The following is a 19,877-nucleotide window of genomic DNA, read 5'->3' on the forward strand; positions in this document are numbered from 1 at the left end:
AGTAGGGAGATGGGGGGCTTAAGCAGGGGAAGGGAAGTTGGTGAGTCCTCGCGTGCAGAGGACGAGGGGGAGGCGGGGGACGAGGGGGAAGAGGAGGCCGGCGAGGGAAAGATGACCGTCTGGAGCGAGGCGGAGTGCGCCGCTCTGGCAAAGGCCTGGGTCGGTGCAGTCGACGATCCCATTATCGGGGCTAATCAGATTATCGACAGGATGTGGTGGCACATTAGCCATGCCTACGTCTGCCCGCTTAGTGGGATGTATCAAGGGGGTGAGCAGTGCCGGAAATAGTGGGAGCGGGGTGAGGAGGGCCGTCACCCGATTTGTCGGCATCTACGTAAACAACACCCGCATGGCAACCAGTGGCATGTCCATGGAGGATGTGAAGAATTTGTCTTTGCAGCAGTACCCCGAGAAGGGGCAGTTCGGCAGCTTCAAATACTGGGATGTCTATCTTGTGCTAAAGGAATCTGCCAAGTTTTGTGCGAGTGTTGAAGCTGGCTGGCCGAAGCGGACGAAGCTCAACGCCGAAGAGGCCCCGACCCCTCCCTCGTTTTCCCGCCGCCGTCTCCCGGTTGGGAAAAAGACCGCGATGCAGATGTCTAGGGGAAGCGGCATCAGGTCCCAAGAGGTCCAATCAGCAACTCCTAGCGAGCCCACTCCCGAGCTCACCCACCTCGAGTGCATCCAACAGCAGCAAAACATGATAGATGTCATACAAAAGTGTAGTACGATGACTGACCCCTTGCACAAGGAGATTCTCAAGGGGGTCATCGACAGTATTAGGCGCGATTTAGGGCTCCCGGGACGATGAGGAGTGAGACGGGGGCCGCGTGTGTCGAAGCTTTTGGATGTTTTTATTATGAACTATGTATTTTTTAAATTTAATTATGTATTTTCTTTTTGAAATAAAATGGTTGCATTTTTCCCGTATTCGTGTCGAAATTTTATTTATATTGCATATTTGTGAATTTTTATTATTGTGCTTGTCCTCCGGGATGTCCACTATTGTCTTATGACTTAGCAGAAGATGTTTTTGGGATGTCCGTGGGCTTGTCCACCGGGACATCCGTCCCTATTGTGGATGCTCTAATAATACTGCCGACGAAGAAACATACAAAAGGTACAACAAGCTGCGTCCCTTTTTTCTATGTAGTTTTACTACTCCCTCCGTCCTGGCTAAGATGACACATTTCTTAGCCGGTACGAGATTTTATGAGTTATTGGTTAATGTATTTAATTGGAGAGAGAAAATGTGAGTGTATTATTTGGAGAGAGAAAATGTGAGTGTATTTAAATATGAGATGAGTTAGAAAAAAGCGGTTGGTGTATTATTTGGAGAGAGAAGCTTATAAAAAATGGAAATGTGTCATCTTAGTTGGGACAAACTAAAAAAGAAAACGTGATATATCTTAAGTGGGACGGAAGATGTAGTATTCTATTGACCGTCTATAAATATAAAAATTGCCATCATGACTTGGCAATTGTTTCTTTATTAGTATTAATATCATTAGTGGAGGGCGACCCATTTGTCACAACCAATACTACACCACCTAGATCTCTTCATGAGTTCATTCATTGTCTAGCTAGAGAGAGAGGATTGAAGCTTGCAATGGATACAAAGCAAAGCGATGTGAGTTGGAGAGTGTTGATGTTCCCATGGTTGGCTCATGGCCATGTTTTTCCCTTTCTTGAACTAGCCAAAGGCCTAACCAAGAAACACTTCCATGTCTACTTGTGCTCCACATCCATCAACCTCGACTCCGTCAGAAACAGTCTCAACAACGATGATATCCCGATCGAGCTAGTCGAACTTCCTCTCCCATCCCTCCCCGATCTCCCTCCACACTACCACACCACCAAGAACATCCCATCCCACCTCAAGCCCACCCTCATGAAGGCCTTCCAGATGTCAGCCTGATACGAGCAGCCCCGTAACATCGGCTATGGAGAAGGAGAGTATGAGCGAGCAGGACGAGACAGAGGCTGACGTGGTGCCGGAGGCAAGAGTAACGGAGCACGGTAGAGGAACTGGAGACGCTACGAACACAAGGGTGTTGAGGCCGCGAGAAAAGCTGAAGCAGCCGAGCAAATTCAAGAGCTGAAGAGAGTCAGACGCTGCTGTTAGAATTTGCTCTGTTTTTTTTTATTATTTTTGCTTTGATTTTATTTTGAACTCTTATTTAAATTATTGTTGAGTCGGGCCGAAACTAGAAGCCCCATTCGGGTTTTCTTTACGGTTCTTTCCCGAATGCCTAAGTTAGGTCGAACCGTCCTAGGGTCCTTAGTCTATAAATAGGGTATTTCGTTCAATAACTTTTTCTCCATGAATGAAATATTTTACCTATAACCTAACGTGTGTTAAAAGAACTTCTTCAAATTCTCGCTGTGAAACGGAATACGTCCGCCAAACAGCAGATTCGTGATTGAATTCTCGAGATTGTCGAGGGTTTGATTAGCGTCTACCCACGAGAAGAGAGATAACCGATTAGTTGGGGAGAACGTCTCCAACAACTGGTGCTTTCATCCCGTACTCAGTACCATCAGCAAACCGCCATCCGATGGCGTCAGAAATACCTGGACGTGAGGCAACGCCGGCGCTGAACTTTGGGCCGACACGCCAGCAGCACAATGGTGCGATTGGGAGTACATCCGCAGCGGCAGACCCAATCACGCTAGGGTTTGAGAAATTGAATTCCCGTTTTGATAGTTTGGACCGTAGGGTGGAGAATTTAGAACGACCGCCGGAACACCATTTGGATGGCCATGATTCTGAACTTGACGAGGACGATCATGAGTGGGAGGATTACCGCCGACACGATCGTCGGGTACGAGAGGCCCATGACCGACCCTACCACCACAGAGGCCGAGGGCGTGGCAGGACAAACAGGGGTGGTCGTGGAGACCGTTTTGGTGAAGTTTTTTATCCGAACTGTGGGGGACGGAACCGTCAGCGGCGTGGTGATGCGGAGTTCAGGCAGGGTCGTCGTCGGGATAACTGGGACCCCCCTCCCTATAGGCAAGACGATTGGGGTGACGATGATGGGTATGATGAGCGTGCCCTCACTTGTTGGGATCCACCACTTCGGCGCAACCGTTACGATCGCCCATCCGATGATCATTCGAAGGGCGTGAAAATGGATGCACCACATTTTGATGGCTCAGATGCACCCAATTGGATTTTCCGAGTACAATATTATTTTGATCATAAGCGTATACCTGAGGCGGAGCGTCTACATTATGTTGTCATGTTGTTTGACCCACCAGCTTCAGAGTGGATTTTCAACTATAGAGCCAACAATGGGTTTGTTACTTGGCATAATTTTTTGGAGGATGTCCGTTACCGCTTTGACCCACAAAGCTTTAGGAATTACACAGGGTTGATCGCTAAATTGGTACAAACAACTACAGTGGCAGACTACCATGCAACGTTCGAACGCTATCTGAACCGAGTAGAGGACTTAACTGAGTCTGCTTTGATCCCAATCTTTGTCCAAGGGCTCAAACAACCTTTACAAGAGAAGGTAGAGTTGCAGCATCCCACATCCTTGGCAGAGGCGATGACGTTGGCACTACGTCTGGCGGCGACTCAGGAGGAGCGCCAACAACAGCCATCTTCTTTCTCCAGACGTCATGTCTCAGGGAGGGAATATCGGACGAGTTCAGCCACACTGCAGGGAACACCTGCCGTTCCTAGTGGTCCGCATAACCAGGCTCAGAAACCGGAAGGACAGGGTCGTGGAGTAGACAGACCGCGGGTACAGCCGATCCTGGTCTCTAATGCGGAAAAATCGGAAAGGTCTCGCCGTAACCTTTGTTGGCATTGCCCTGAGAAGTGGGTACCGGGACATGTCTGCAAGGTGAAACTTCTCTGTTATATTGATGATGACCTTGACGAGACACACAAGGATGACTCGGGGGAAGGTTTTCCCACCGACGAAGTAATCACAGCAGATTTGTCACATCTGCACGCGTTGGATGGCAAGGGCAGCTCGAAACCTTTTATGGTGCAGGGCAGCGTGGGGCAAACTGTCGTGCAGGTGTTAATCGACACGGGCGCGACACTAGACTTCCTCCACCCAAGGATTGCGGAGAAGTTACAGTTGGAGCTCACGCCTATTCGACCGTTTCGTGTGCTTGTAGGTAACGGCGCTTCGTTGCTTTGTAATCATATTTCTCGTGGGACAAAATTAACTATGCAGGGTACTTGATTCTTGGTGGATCTTCATATACTTGCACACCATGGGCCGGACGTTATATTGGGGATGAAATGGCTAGAATCATTGGGGAAAATTTCAGCGGATTTTGTTGCAAAGACGTTGGAATTTAATATGGACGGACAGGCAGTTTCGTTGCGAGGCATGATGCCGGGGCCCAAGCAAATTTCTCTGCACTCTTTATCTGTGTTGACAGCGAATGCGGCAGAACATGAATTTTACGAGATTGTGCCTTTCGACAGCAATATGGGGCTCACGGACAGCAGCACGCCGGATGATTTCCCGGCTGATTTGCCATCGGAGATTTTGACTGTTTTGCAGGGCTACCGTTCAGTGTTTGACCAGCCGCGCGGCTTGCCCCCCTCGCGTAATTTTGATCATCGGATTCATCTTTTGCCTACCACAAGACCAGTTAATGTACGCCCATATAGATACCCATACTTTCAAAAGGCGGAAATTGAGAAACAAGTGCGCGATATGTTGGAACAGGGGATTATTAGGCACAGTCAGAGCCCTTTCTCCTCTCCTGTCTTGTTGATTCGTAAGAAAGACGGCACATTCCGATTTTGCATCGACTATCGCGCCCTAAACAAGGCGACTGTCCCAGATCACTTTCCTATCCCTACTGCCGATGAATTATTTGACGAACTGGGTAAAGCAAAGTATTTTACCAAGCTCGATCTTCGCTCAGGATACCATCAACTCCGAATGCATGAGGCGGATATTTTTAAAACGGCTTTCAGAACTCACGAAGGCCATTTTGAATTTCTAGTAATGCCGTTCGGTCTCACGAATGCGCCCTCCACATTCCAAGCAGCCATGAATGCTATTTTCCGGCCATTACTCCGTCAATGTGTCATTGTTTTCTTTGACGATATTCTAGTCTACAGCCCAACTCTTGAGTTACACGGGGAGCATTTGGCGGCGGTTTTGGAGTTGCTCCGTTCGAATAATTTTTTTGTGAAGCTTTCTAAATGCTGTTTTTGCAGTCTGACGGTGGAGTATTTGGGACACTTAATTTCAGATGGGCAGCTCAAGGCGGACCCCGCAAAGTTAGATGCGATGACGGCTTGGCCTACGCCAAAAACGGTTAAACAGTTAAGGGGTTTCTTGGGACTGACAGGATATTACCGCAGATTCGTCGAACGTTATGCCATGGTAGCCGCGCCTCTCACTGATCTCCTGAAAAAAGAGGCTTTCGTGTGGTCCGATGGGGCAGAGACCGCTTTTGTGACGTTGAAGAAAGCTATGACTTCTGGCCCGGTATTACGTCTTCCAGATTTTGAATTGCAGTTTTGCGTGGAAACTGACGCGTCGGATGCGGGCATCGGCGCTGTATTGATGCAAAAAAATCACCCTATTGCATTCTTTAGCAAGAAGTTGGGCCCCCGTCGCAGGGTCGCCTCGACATATCATAAGGAGCTCTATGCAATTGTGGAAGCCGCGGAATAGTGGCGCCAATATCTTTTGGGCAGAGAATTCGTTATTAGAACAGATCAGAAAAGTCTCAAGGAGTTATTACAACAAGTGATTCAAACACCAGATCAACAACTATACGTCCGGAAGCTTATGGGATACAGGTTTGTGATCGAATATAAGCGGGGAATTACAAATACAGCTGCTGATGCGTTGTCCCGTCAACATGAATCTGAGGGGACCCAACCCGAGGGGGTGGTGCTGGATGTTTCGTGCGATGAGCAGCCGCCCGCAGCACAGGCCCAAGATGGAGAGCAGTTTTTCGTTATTGCGGCAAAACCAATTCCGGACGTGATGCGGCTGCTGCGGGACGAGACGGCGACGCTGCCCGATCTGGTGGAATTGGCGACTAAAATCAGAGAGGGTAAGGCCCCTTCTCATTTGGCGTGGGCAGACGGGTTGATTTATTTTAATCGCAGAGTGTTGGTAAGCACGAATTCCAGCGCAAAGCGACCCTTATTGGAGGAACATCATAGTTCGCCGCTTGCGGGCCACCCTGGCCATGAGAGGACGTTTCGTCTGTTAGCGGCTGGTTTCTTTTGGCCAAAGATGCGTAAAGATGTGAAAAGTTTTGTGGAGGAATGTGTGGTGTGTCAGTTCACGAAATACTCAACTCGGAAACCGGCCGGGTTACTGCAACCTCTTCCAGTTCCGTCGCAGGTTTGGGAAGATGTTTCTATGGACTTCATCACAGGATTGCCTCAATCCCGGGGCTATACATCGATAATGGTGGTGGTGGATAGGCTTTCTAAGTATGCCCATTTTGCGCCTCTACCCACTAGATTTGACGCTCTCCGGGTAGCTCAGTTATTTGTGAACACGGTTGTCCGTCACCATGGGTTCCCGAAGACTTTAGTGTCGGATAGAGACTCGGTATTCCTTAATGCAACTTGGGAGGAAATGATGCGTCTGAGCGGTACTAAACTCAACTTCTCTACAGCTTACCATCCTCAGTCAGATGGTCAAACTGAGGTTCGCAACAGGGGTTTGGAACAATATTTGCGAGCATTCACTGCGGACAAGCCTTCCAAATGGGCAAATTTTCTGCCGTGGGCTGAATTAGCTTTAAACTGCTTTCATCACTCTGGGTTAGGGACGTCGCCCTACAGAGCTCTATATGGCAGGGATCCGCCTTTACTTGTGGCAGCCCCGCCGTCAGCCAAGACCCCCCCTAATGTAGTCGAGATGATCAAACAGCGAGGGGAGTTGCTTGTTACCTTACGTCGCAACCTCCAGCGGGCGCAACAGAAGATGACAGATGTAGCTAACCGCCATCGCCGGCACGTCGAATTCGAAGTTCATGATTTAGTGTGGTTGAAGCTGCAGCCATACCGCCAACATTCAGTAGCAAAACCGTTGTCCGCCAAGCTGGCACGCCGATTTTATGGGCCCTTTGAGATTCTGGAAAGAATAGGGCCGGTAGCATACAAATTGCGTCTGCCGGATGGTAGCAGAATTCACAATGTTTTTCATGTGAGTCTCTTGCGGGAGTTTATTGCAGGAACAGGGGATGTGGATGGAGTTAAGCTGCCACCAGAATTTGTGAATGGCAGACCGGTGGCACGTCCGGTGGCTTTTGTGGATGAGAGAGTTAGTTGGCGCGAGGGCAAGCCGGAGAAGCAGGTCCTCGTGCGGTGGGAAGATGACGAAACCTTGCCGACTTGGGAGCCGTTGGAGGCAATGGGCCAGAAATTTCCAGATATTCACCTTGAGGTCAAGGCGAGCCTTAACGGAGGGGGGGTTGATACGAGCAGCCCCGTAACATCGGCTATGGAGAAGGAGAGTATGAGCGAGCAGGACGAGACAGAGGCTGACGTGGTGCCGGAGGCAAGAGTAACGGAGCACGGTAGAGGAACTGGAGACGCTACGAACACAAGGGTGTTGAGGCCGCGAGAAAAGCTGAAGCAGCCGAGCAAATTCAAGAGCTGAAGAGAGTCAGACGCTGCTGTTAGAATTTGCTCTATTTTTTTTTATTATTTTTGCTTTGATTTTATTTTGAACTCTTATTTAAATTATTGTTGAGTCGGGCCGAAACTATAAGCCCCATTTGGGTTTTCTTTACGGTTCTTTCCCGAATGCCTAAGTTAGGTCGAACCGTCCTAGGGTCCTTAGTCTATAAATAGGGTATTTCGTTCAATAACTTTTTCTCCATGAATGAAATATTTTACCTATAACCTAACGTGTGTTAAAAGAACTTCTTCAAATTCTCGCTGTGAAACGGAATACGTCCGCCAAACAGCAGATTCGTGATTGAATTCTCGAGATTGTCAGGGTTTGATTAGCGTCTACCCACGAGAAGAGAGATAACCGATTAGTTGGGGAGAACGTCTCCAACACAGCCCCAGCCTTCTCCGAGATCATTGCCGACCTCAAGCCTGACTTGCTCATCTACGACGGCTTCCAGCCCTGGGCATCCCGCCCATCTTCTTCTCCATTTCTGGCTCCACCTCGCTTGCCTTTTTCCATCACCACCACACTCATAAGAGCTGGGACACCTTCCCTTCCGACACCATACGGTTGAAAGAGCATGAGAAGAGGGCCATGATCGCCTCAGGAGAATCCATCATAGTCGACAATATTGATGATGGAGACTTCATCTTCGGCATCTTCAAACTCTCTTGTGAGATAGTCTTGATCAAGAGCTACAGAGCGTTGGAGGGGAAGTACATGGACTATCTCTCTAGTTTATGCGAGAGAAAGCTCGTCCCAACCGGTCCCTTGATCGCACATGGCGACGATGAAGGGGTCGATGATCGAGACCTCGAGATGATGAGATGGCTCGATGAGAGAGAGGACGGCTCAACTCTCTACATCTCATTTGGGAGTGAGAATTATGCATCAAAGGAGCAAATGGAGGAGATAGCAAAAGGGTTGGAGGTAAGTGGCGTCAACTTCATATGGGTTGCTAGGTCTCCGGCGGGGGGTGACAGTGGCGCCTCCGTGCCGGAGGGGTGGAGAGAGAAGGGGGTGGTGGTGACGGGGTGGGCGCCACAGGCGGCGATCTTGGGGCATCGGAGTGTGGGAGGGTTCATGACACATTGTGGGTGGAGCTCGGTGACGGAGAGCGTGTACTACGGTGTTCCGGTGGTGGCGCCGTGGCGGTGCCGTTCAAGTTGGATCAGCCGGTGATTGCGAGGCTGGCGGTGGAGGCCGGCATCGGGGTGGAGGTGGAGAGGGGTGAGGATGGGGGGTTTGATGGGGATGGGGTGGCGAAGGCTATTAATGAGGTGTTTGGGGAGGGGAGGGAAGGGTTTATGAGGAGAGTGGGGGAGTTGAGGAAGAAGATGCAGGTGGAGGAGGAGGAAGCCATGGATGAAGTGGCGGAGGAGCTTTTCAGAATATCGAGTAAGGGAAGGAGAGTTTTACTACAACAATAAACAACGGACTAATACAGGTAAAAATCTCATTTATATCGTAAAACAGCTGCCCTTTTTAAGTGGTTTGAGTCACCAACACCTTTTTAAATCCTATTGCTTAGCTTTTATTATGTTAATTTTATTTCAGCTGCAGTTATTAATGAATTAAATTCCTTTCAATTTCATTATCAATTACTAACAAAGACACATTTATGATGGGAAGAGACTTATTTTAGATGTGACGCTAGCTATACTTTTTAGTGGAAATTTTCCTATCATGTAATTAAAAACTAATTATTTAGCTACTTCACCTTCTTCAAATCTTAACAGCCGTGCTTTGCACTTCTTCAAGAAACTGATGAGTTTTTTGCATGAAACAGTTGGCTGCCTTTCCTTCTTCAAATCACTCTGGGTTTTCACCAATTGCAGCTTCATCTTTAAGAATCTGCCTTAGAACTACACCTACTATCACATGATATCATATACTTTCTTCGTCTGCCATTAATCATCTCAATTTGTTATTTTATTCGTTCCTGAATAATTATCTCATTTGTTGTTTACTACTTTCTTCGTCTCACTATAAACGAGTTACTTTCTTTTGGGGGCATCCCATCCAAGATGTCAATCGAGTCAGCCCAACGAGTTTCTGCTCAACTCTACTTGGTTGTGGGCTAATCAGGTGCGGGTTAATCATATTGACATTTTATCGGGTTAACAATTTTCCATTCTAAAGTCTAGTAGGCTAATCGGGTTCAAAGCAAATAATTAAACCATTAAAGTATAAATTATAACACATTATTCTAGAGGAGTGATCAATTGCTAACTCGCTCTCTAGTTGCTAACTACAATTAATTTAAGATCATAGGATTTCAGAAATCTAGTAGTCTAAAATTTGTCACGTGTAATTTTCATTTTTATTAATTAAATTGAAAAAGATGAAAAAAAACTACCAAATTAGGGTTTTAGATGAAAATGTCAATATAGTGCTTTGAAAATACCAACACAATGCTTTGAAAATGTCAACTCATTGCTTTAAGAATGACATTTGTTGTTGTACGAAAAAATTGAAAATTTTCAAAAAAAATTTCAAATTTTGACATAGGAACATATGCAAGTGAGATCTCGTTAGATTCTTTATGAAATTATCTTTAATTTGATATATGTTGGGCGAAAAATAATTTAAATCGAGAAAGTTATATGCGTTTTAAAGTTATGGGATATTTTCCAAAAGTTAGTTACAACAAATTTGTTGTAAATTGACCTTAATACCTTTATTGACGTTTTTTTTATCGTATTAACATTCTAAGACTAATGTTCTAGGCCCTTAATTTAAATATTTAATAACTATTATTTAATTATAGTTAACAATTAAGTACTGGGTTAGCTTTCTAACACTTCCCATCTTCTATCCATATACGATTAACGAATCGGTTATCAGTAGACTATTTGTAAACTGTTCAAGTGAATATTACATAACTTGGTGTACTAATTGCATGATGTAGGATGCATAATATAGTTATTGATATTTTGAAAGAAATTTTTTATCTCAACTTATTTTAAGTAAGTTTACATTTACTTAAATTAATGCATGGGTTTGAATTTTGAGCAAATTTTTTTGGGCTTGTTGAATTTTGCAATGGGCTACACTAATTTAACTCGCATTAAATGCTTCCAAGTTTATAAGCAAAACTTCCACTAAAAATAGTTTCCTATAAAACATTTGGTCCAAATTACTTACTAAATTAATTATTTTTTAACTTATGTATATCCAATAAGGGTTTTGATCTATACAAAACTAGATCTTAATACCCACTAATCTATATAAATTTACCAGAGAAATAATTTAATTAATCCATATGAACCTATAGTGTTAATTATCGAAATTTTCCATCATCTCGCGCGTACTTACATAATTTTGTAACTGAGGTGATTCATATAATAATATTTTCCTGCGAATTGACATGTATAGAAAAATTAAGTAATTCATCTAAAATAATATGTTATTTTATTTTTATACCTCATATCTATTATTTTTATAATAATGTCGTTTTTATCACCGTGGTTCATTTTTTCACATGAAATGTATCAATAAAAGTGAAAGATTATACTACTATTATTTTGTTGAGAACCTACTGATATTTCATAGGTTTTCCAATTAACACTACACTAAATTTTTATGGAAGCAAAAGTAAGACGGTAAAAATAAAATTAAAATGCTAAAAAATGCTATATATACCTCTCTTTTTTTTTAAAGTTGATTATTTTAGAAATATTTTTAATTGTTAACTATGGAAATCAAATCATCATAGTAAACTATACCTTTCACAAGACAGATTCGTTTTTTTCCCTTTCTTTTCTCATACGATGGATTAGGTAAACTATAATTAGCTTAAAAGTTGTGTTTTCTGTTGAGTTTACGTTAAGTTTGACTTTGGAATTCTGGTAATGAAAAGAAAGGGAAGCTTTGGAAATAAAGTTCATATTCTATTCAATCTTTCACAAATGACTACACTATCTAACATGATATATTTTGTGTGAATAATGTTGCAAATTTAGATCTCTCTCAATTACGTTTGGTTGAAATACATGGAGAGCTTATAATGATTAGATCAACTTTTGTCATTCACACATGAACTATGTTTGAATTTAAATAATTTTGAATGAATATGATTGTGTTAATGTCCCCACATTTTGAAGGTGTCATTGTCAATATTGGTCCACCAGATCCTATCTTGGATGTTGGGTTGCTATCACCATATCTCAAATTTAAATTCTAAATTGACAAAATCTCCGCCGTTTCAAAATATGCAAGTAACCCAACATTAATATTATTATATCCATAAGTAAGGGGACTTGATCAAATGAAAACTTACAAACTCAAAACTATGATCTGGATCATTGAAAAATGTCAACATATCACAAAAAAGCATCAACAGGAAAATGTCAACAGAATTTCAACGATAGTCAATAATTGATGTGTTGATATTGTGGTGATACTGTGTTGACATTAAAATCTTGAAATTTTACACTGTGTTAATATTGTATTGAAACTGTATTGAAGCTGTGTTGATCAATTTTGAGTTTATACAATATATATGTTTGCATTTCATCACTACTTTATCCATAAGTTAGTAATTTACTTCCACAAGTAGAACTAACTATAAATTAGGTTTATAGATACGAAAATTGGTTTATAGATACGAAAATAAATTAGGTTACCCTATATAAATTATGTCATTCCACAACTTAATGTGCGTGAAGTCCGATATATTTTTCAATAATGACAATAAGGCCTTTGAATGAAGCATATATGTTTTGTAGTATGATATTCAAATCTATATTATATCTAATTAAGTCTATAATCTACTACTGTATGTTTTGACATAAATGTGATATCTTCGGATTTACTAATATGCTAACTAATTTTAAAGTGGTAACGTACATCCAATCAAGTGCTGCCATGTGGCACAAAAAATGCAATGTTGTAAACAGTGGCGGAGCCAAGAATTTATCAGTGGGGGTTCAAATTTTTTATTGATAATTGTTCAATTTTTTTAGTATTAACTGTCAATATTGTCCAAAACCAATGAGGCATAGCCACATAAGCAATACGAGGGATCGTTGAGAGGAACAAATATATAGTGAAAATTAGTAAAATATGAACAATAGAACCTATAAACACATGTACAAAGTCAATGTAAATTAATTTATTTTCTTAAATTGTAAAGATAATAAAATTAGTGTGTGAAATTCATTACATAAAATTACTAGTTGTGAAAAAATCAATAAAACTTATACATAAAAATTAACGAGGCTAGTATTATAGTAGTAATTACATATTTATGGGACGATAAAATAATTTTTATATATAGATAGATATAGATAAAGTTTCAAAATGAGAAAAAAAACAATGATACTATATGTTATTTTATATATTTAAGGTTATAGAATAAATTTTTTTCTTAAATATATGTATGATTTTAAATTTTGGAATGAAAAAGAATAAATATAAATATATAATACCATAACATAATATAAAAGTAATAATTGAAAAATATCAAAATCTGCGCCTAAGGTAGTCGAACTTGTGAGCTTTTGGAGGCTATACTGAACAAGGGATCAACTGAGTTAGAAATATATTTTGTTATAGCTTTATACATATAGGGCATGATTGGTAGAAAATGGTTAGGTTTATGAAGTTCCCATATAGTGGCTTTTCCTATGATTTTAAATAGCTAATCATTGTTAAGATGGTGTTTGGTACAAAGGTTTTGTGAGTTAATATATCATTTGGTAGCCATTAGTCATTCCACTGAAAAAGTATATTAATGACTGTCATGACTTATATGCCCTTCCTTTTTGAATGGAAATGTCCCCTTTGCCCTCCATCCTCCTTGCAAATCTGCAGCAATTGGAGGTCAATCGAGCATCTCAAATTCCCCTAATTTCTTCACAACTCGGAGAATTTATGCAGTCGTGAGGCCGAATTTACCTTTCTCGCCGGAGGTGGAGCCGAAATGACCGGCGTGCTTCGTCCGCAGCTTCGCGCGCTGGCCAATCATGGGGCGGAAGCCCAGTTTCCGGCTGGCATCGATCACGACGTCGAGCTCATCCTCTTCCTCAAGCACGATCACGGAATTAAAGTGCAATTGCTTCACTACAAGCACGAGAGAAACGCACCCTGCATCCTTGAATCCGTTGCAGATCTGAAGCGCGTCGGGGCTTCCGCTGCAGAGGCAGCTCATCGCTAAGAGAAGCTCCGGTTTGGATCCGGATTCCAGCCCGACCCGAACTCAACGATGTCCTCCACCTCAAACCTGTCCTCATTGCTCTTCACAGGGTAAACCCCCTGAAAATGTGCGCCGTAGCTGCGCGATTCGATCGTTGATTGAATCGATTCGAGCCTATTTCGCAGCACATCGGGGAATCGAACGACGAGAGGGAGCTGCAGGCCGAGGCTGGATGCCTTTTTCACGACTTTCAGAAGATCGATCTTCAGATGAATGTGTGGTGCTGCCTTCCTCTGTGTTTGTAGAGATAGAGGGAGGCCAATTTGGGCATAGAACTCCAAAACACAAAGTCGACGAAACGGAGATAACTTAATACCACAAAATTTGTGGTATAGTGAATTGCAAGAATCGCCGATTCTAATCTCAAATTCCATGAGATCCGAAAGTTTTTTGCCGGGTCTGCTGATAATTTCAGCCTCTACCAAACAGTGGAGAAGATGAGATAACTCTTCCTCTTTTGGCCTTTTACTTGTATTTGTGGGTCTATAGGAGCTACCAATCATGCCCATATTATATATAAGCAAAGTTAAAATGGCTGAGGGGTCCAAGGGCCCCCAGGCCCCAGCGTGGCTCCTAAACATAAAAATGCAATATGCATTTGTAGAAGTGATAGATAAATTTTGGCAGATTGCATATTAGTTATAGGTAGATTGCATTTTTAATAGTTGAGTTTTGTATTTCAGATATTGACTGTATAATTTGCATTTTATATGTAGACATGTTGCATTTATATATTATTTTGCATTGTAGACATTTTATGTTAAAATGTAAAACTTAACAATATAAAATGCAATTTGCCTATAACAAAAATGCAATCTACATATATGTATGTACAAGTTCACAAATGTATATTGCATTTTTGTGTTTACAATATTGTATGTTTCGTGCCACATGACAGCACGTGATTGGATGTACGTTAGCACTCTAATTAAGGATGCACCCTAAATGCTCCCCTCTTCTAATATATATGATCCACCATATATTCAATAAATTACTAGTATCTTATATTCCATCGTCCATATTCCGAAATGTGGGTTTTCCATGAAAAGATGTTACTCTTTTCGTCCCAATTAATTTGAGACAAAACTTTTAGACATGAAGATTTAAAAATTGTGTCGAATGATATAAGAAAGGGAAAAAGTTGGAAGAGATGAAAGAGTATAAAGTAGTAGGTGATAAATTGAAGTAAAAGTGGTTGTATAAATTTTTTTTTCAATAAAAAAAATGACCCTACTTCATTGGAATGTTCCAGAAAAGAAGACAATCAACCTAGTTGAAACAGAGGAAGTATTTTTCATATAATTAATTTTCGGATACTCCTACTATTTTAACTTGTCAATTTTGTTAGGTTACTGTCAATTTTTTTACGATTCACTTGTCCGCTTTATACATACATTTCTTTTTTGTTTGATTATGCCCTTCTTTCTTATTCTAAATGAAAGTGATTTAATGAATCTTTAAAATGAATTTAGAATCATTATTATTTAGTTTGTGTGGTAGGTGATCTTGACCTGAAAATGATATAAACAATTTATTATCTACATTTATAACACAACGACACACACTATAGTATTTAGTATCACCCGCAATTTATATACTAGTTTTTTATGTAATCTCTCTTTCTTCACTCACTAAAACTCAATTTATAATTTAAGTGTTACAAAAACTATAAAAATAAATTTTACTATATTTTCCCAAAAATCAAAGTGTATATCTTGGAAAAAAAAACATTATTCGTTGATTTGGAAATTGGAATTGTGCGAGAAAAAACAGTTTCGTTCTGTCCAAGTCAAAATCCAAGGACACGCTGTCTCTGTGTAATTAGCAATTATAGTTATTCGAGAAAAAATGTGGGCAAATCGGTCACTCACAACTCACTAGCGCAGATCTGCTGTTTGATCATTTGCCCCACTCACACTAAACACAAAAAACTAATCTTTTTCTCTTTCATTTCCTGACCAAAGTAGAAAGTGGGATTTCAACTGCGAAGCTTATTTCTTGATCCTTTTGATTAATCCACAAGAAAAGGGCAGCAGGAAAGGAAAAAAAGTAAGGCGCACAAATATCCATTTGCTAATAGTTTCTACTGTTGTATGATTGTATTTTGCTTTTTGTAGGTATGCTATCGTAGCTTGTTCATTTTTGACTTGCTTGATTTGTTGTATTTCAATTATTGCTATGATTCTGCTCCCCCGAGTGGTAAAGCTAGGGTTTTTCTTTCCCATTTAGTACAAGATTGTATATTTCTTCATTAATTCGATGTGGAATGCACATTTGATTGGTTGCTATTGAATACTTCAGGTGCTGCAGTGAGTAAGATTGATCTAATTTGGGAGTTCAGAAATTTGTATGCTGTAAAGATTTGATGTTTATTTGAAGGGTGGTCATATTCTGGTGGGTTTTGGATGTTGTGCGAGACTGTAGTATGTGGTGAGAAATGAGGTTTTGGATTATTGAGAAATGGGGTGTGTTTTTGGAAAACAGATCCAGTCTAGGCCACCCAGTGGCGATCTTGTAGTTGAGAGGGAGAGAGAGAAAGATGAGGCCGTGCCATCTGGGAAGAGAGAGAAAGTAGTGGTTGGTTCAGTTAGTAAATCTGAGGAGGGAGGTGATGGTGGAGGAGGGCGTAGTGAACTTCAGAATGGAGGCCAAAAGGAGGAGTTGGAGCGGAAGGATGAGAATGCAAGACGGCCAAGAGGTGGGAGGAGAAGGTCGAGGCCAAATCCAAGGCTGAGTAATCCTCCTAAGAACATCCATGGAGAGCAAGTAGCTGCCGGGTGGCCATCTTGGCTCTCTGCTGTGGCCGGGGAGGCTATCAATGGATGGACACCTCGTCGTGCTGATTCATTTGAAAAGATTGATAAGGCAAGAAGTTGCTGGTTTGGTTCCTTTGTTTTACCTAAGCTGTTGCGTTACCTAATTCTTTTGTATGCTTTGTTGTGTTTATGGTTATGTTTAGATTGGACAAGGTACTTATAGTAATGTGTATAAAGCTAGAGACAGCATAACGGGGAAGATTGTTGCGTTAAAGAAGGTTAGATTCGATAACTTGGAACCGGAGAGCGTGAGGTTCATGGCAAGGGAGATATTGATCTTGCGCCGCTTGGATCATCCCAATGTCGTGAAGTTGCTTGGCTTGGTGACATCACGGATGTCGTGTAGTTTGTACCTCGTGTTTGATTACATGGAACATGATTTGGCAGGCCTTGCATCGAGCCCTGGGGTCAAGTTTACCGAGCCTCAGGTTGGGTTCATGTCATCTACGTGTTTCGTATCCTTTTTGCAGCTCGCTTCAAAAAAATTTCTCTTATAATCTGAATGAAATGACAGGTCAAATGCTACATGCATCAGTTAATATCTGGCCTTGAACACTGCCATGGCCGCCATGTGTTGCACCGTGATATCAAGGGGTCAAATCTCCTCATTGATGACACGGGGGTGCTTAAGATTGCTGATTTCGGATTGGCTTCCACCTATGACCCTAATAGCAAGCAGCTAATGACTAGTCGTGTGGTCACCCTTTGGTATAGGCCACCGGAGCTGCTTCTTGGTGCCACTGAGTATGGTGTAGGTGTAGACTTGTGGAGCGCGGGTTGCATTCTGGCCGAGCTATTCGCTGGGAAGCCTATCATGACTGGAAGAACCGAGGTATGGTTTCTGTCATCTTTTGTTATCGATCTTTTAATACTCCTGGTCAATGACAATGATGATAGTAGGCTTCATAATCTAGGTGTTTCTGATACAATCTTTGTTATTTGAGGTTCTCGTTGAACAAGTTCGTCTAGCCACTTCGTAGCCTCACCTCACTGTGTACGGTTGAGTAGGATCAGTTAAAAGGCTCGTTGTTTGGTGTTTTTTTTATGTAACGGTACTAGACTTTCGTGTAATGGCTGATTTCACAAAGCTTATCTTGCTCTAGGCTTCCTCATGTTTGAGACGAAACTCGTGAATTTGCGTTAGAATTTTTTGTTTCGGACGCTGGTTTATGGCCGTAACTGAATCCAATTGGTGGTGCTTAGGTGGAACAGCTGCACAGAATTTTCAAGCTATGCGGCTCTCCATCCGAAGAGTACTGGAAAAAGGCGAAGCTTCCTCACGCAACCATATTCAAGCCCCAACACTCGTATAAAAGATGCATAAACGAGACGTTTAAGGACTTCCCACCATCTGCATTGTCTCTGATCGGCACTCTCCTTGCAATTGATCCGAGCGAACGTCAAACTGCTACAGCGGCACTAGAGAGCGAGGTAGGCCTTCTTTTGTATCCGATAATAGTACATGTGCATCAAAATTCGTAAGAATACACGCTTTTAAAATGAGGGTGAGCTCATACAAGTTTTTGTCTTTATCGTTTTACCTGGCATAGTTCTTCACAACCGAGCCATATGCGTGTGATCCTTCCAGCCTCCCGAAGTATCCACCAAGTAAGGAGATGGACGCCAAGCGTCGAGACGAAGAAGCACGAAGGTTTGTGGAATAGTTTCTTTGACTATGTGTCTTCACTTACCTTAACCTCAATCAGATTCAAGATTTTACATGGATCTATGTGGTTGTAGGCTGAGAGCTGCTGGTAAACCCCAAAACGACACTGGCAAGAAGGCTCGTCCCCGAGGAAACCGAGCAATGCCTGCTCCTGAAGCCAACGCTGAGCTACAAACCAACATCGATGTACGCCTTTATATTTTCGTTTCATGTTTGTCCCCTTCATATGACTTCACTTGCTTGCCCTCTCGATATATGCTCATTTTTCTCTTGCCCTCAACAAAACAGAGACGGCGTCTGATCAGCCACGCAAACGCAAAGAGCAAAAGCGAAAAGTTCCCTCCTCCACACCAGGATGGAGGGCTTGGTTTCCCTCTGGGCTCGTCTCATCACATCGACCCAGCCTTTGATCCTCCTGACGTACCATTCTCTTCCATGAACTTCTCCTATGCCAAAGACCCGATCCAGACCTGGTCGGGCCCGCTGGCAAACCCTTCCTCGTTTGGAGCTCCACGGAGAAAATCTAAGCCATCAAAGAAGGATCACCGTAAAGATAAGAGCTCCACCCGAAGCAACGAGATAGACACGGTAACATAGCATTGTTTTTATAATTGATCAACACAAGGAGGTACCGGTGCTGCAAATGTGTGTGCTGTTGTCTGAGCCAAGAAACGTCGAACTGTTTCAAGAGGTAACAGAATCTTCTAGTCACGATGGTGTTTTCGACTGCTTTTGGGATCAGCAGAGCTTTTCTTCTTGTATGTTAACTCACATTTTTGGCCTCGTTAAGGTTTAATATCACTGTCTCTCGAACCCTTTCCGTGGCTTGGTTTTCGATTGATTGGGGCAATCTCGTGACTGAAAAGTTATGGGTCCGGTTCCCACCAACGCCTTCTATGTCGAGCTAATCAGAGCGTACTCACGAGTAACGACCATCGAATGGTTGCTAGACTAGATGTTGTGTTACATTGGTATATACTAGTACTACTACTATACTTTTAGCCCAAAGGTATTTATTTATTTTTCTCTGAATATCAGAAATCTTGCTGTTTTAGTGATTTTTCTGTAGTGTTTTTTCTATGTAGCTTAGTTTTGTTTTTTAGTTTAACCAGGATGCTGAAAAAACTCAATGAAATAATTTACTTTTAGTAAGCATTCTCACATTTGATGTGAATTGTAATTATTCTGATTTTATAATCCCAATCCAACCCTGACAAAAGATGAGACAAAAATGGAAAAAATTGTCCTATTTAGAGTTACAGATTAGGTAATATACTACTTTATGATATAATGTCTTATTAAATATGTCAGTTTATTTTTTCACAATGTGTCATTTTATTTTATCACAGTTTCTCGTGTGTCCTCAAAGTGCAAAGTTAGACAGGTTTCATTTTTTGTACTTATTCTATTTATGCACTTATTAATTTATAGATTTTGGGCCCATGGATTGTGCTGCTCATCAATTTTATATACTACTACTATTGCTAAGTAAAAACTACTACTATAAATGTTATTTAAATCCATAAATTTAGGTCCGTCAATTTTTGGGGTGGGCTCGT

At 42.0% G+C, this 19,877-nt stretch overlaps 2 protein-coding genes and 1 pseudogene across 2 annotated transcripts; 2 read left to right on the forward strand and 1 right to left on the reverse strand.

Moving 5' to 3' along the window:
• The first annotated feature begins 1,609 nt into the window (after positions 1-1,609).
• LOC125206828 (mogroside IIIx synthase pseudogene) lies at positions 1,610-9,067 on the forward strand (annotated as a pseudogene).
• Positions 9,068-13,371: 4,304 nt separating this feature from the next.
• Positions 13,372-13,875, reverse strand: LOC148923779 (arginine decarboxylase-like). Its single transcript, XM_089059903.1, has 2 exons — positions 13,539-13,875; positions 13,372-13,448 (listed from the first exon to the last, which is right to left on the reverse strand). The coding sequence occupies exons 1-2, from the start codon at positions 13,789-13,791 to the stop codon at positions 13,372-13,374; spliced, it is 330 nt and encodes a 109-aa protein (XP_088916029.1). The 5' UTR covers positions 13,792-13,875.
• Positions 13,876-15,615: 1,740 nt separating this feature from the next.
• LOC125205867 (putative serine/threonine-protein kinase At1g54610) lies at positions 15,616-19,515 on the forward strand. Its single transcript, XM_048105028.2, has 8 exons — positions 15,616-15,885; positions 16,138-16,701; positions 16,796-17,080; positions 17,167-17,484; positions 17,856-18,083; positions 18,203-18,303; positions 18,393-18,504; positions 18,607-19,515. The coding sequence occupies exons 2-8, from the start codon at positions 16,297-16,299 to the stop codon at positions 18,913-18,915; spliced, it is 1,758 nt and encodes a 585-aa protein (XP_047960985.1). The 5' UTR covers positions 15,616-15,885; positions 16,138-16,296; the 3' UTR covers positions 18,916-19,515.
• The last annotated feature ends 362 nt before the right edge of the window (positions 19,516-19,877 follow it).

Source organism: Salvia hispanica, chromosome 6, assembly GCF_029641045.1.
Source record: "Salvia hispanica isolate PSC_SH4W2 chromosome 6, Shi_PSC_v1, whole genome shotgun sequence".
Lineage (NCBI taxonomy): Eukaryota > Viridiplantae > Streptophyta > Magnoliopsida > Lamiales > Lamiaceae > Salvia > Salvia hispanica.

What these genes read in the sequence shown, in the direction of transcription:
- LOC148923779 (XM_089059903.1), bottom strand. Translation starts at nt 13,791, where the DNA reads ATGAGCTGCCTCTGCAGCGGAAGCCCCGACGCGCTTCAGATCTGCAAC. An exon ending in CTCCACCTCCGGCGAGAAAG is followed by an intron (nt 13,449 to 13,538) that starts GTAAATTCGGCC and finishes CAATTGCTGCAG; the next exon opens with ATTTGCAAGGAGGATGGAGG.
- LOC125205867 (XM_048105028.2), top strand. Translation starts at nt 16,297, where the DNA reads ATGGGGTGTGTTTTTGGAAAACAGATCCAGTCTAGGCCACCCAGTGGC. An exon ending in TCAAGTTTACCGAGCCTCAG is followed by an intron (nt 17,081 to 17,166) that starts GTTGGGTTCATG and finishes ATGAAATGACAG; the next exon opens with GTCAAATGCTACATGCATCA. An exon ending in AGCTACAAACCAACATCGAT is followed by an intron (nt 18,505 to 18,606) that starts GTACGCCTTTAT and finishes TCAACAAAACAG; the next exon opens with AGACGGCGTCTGATCAGCCA.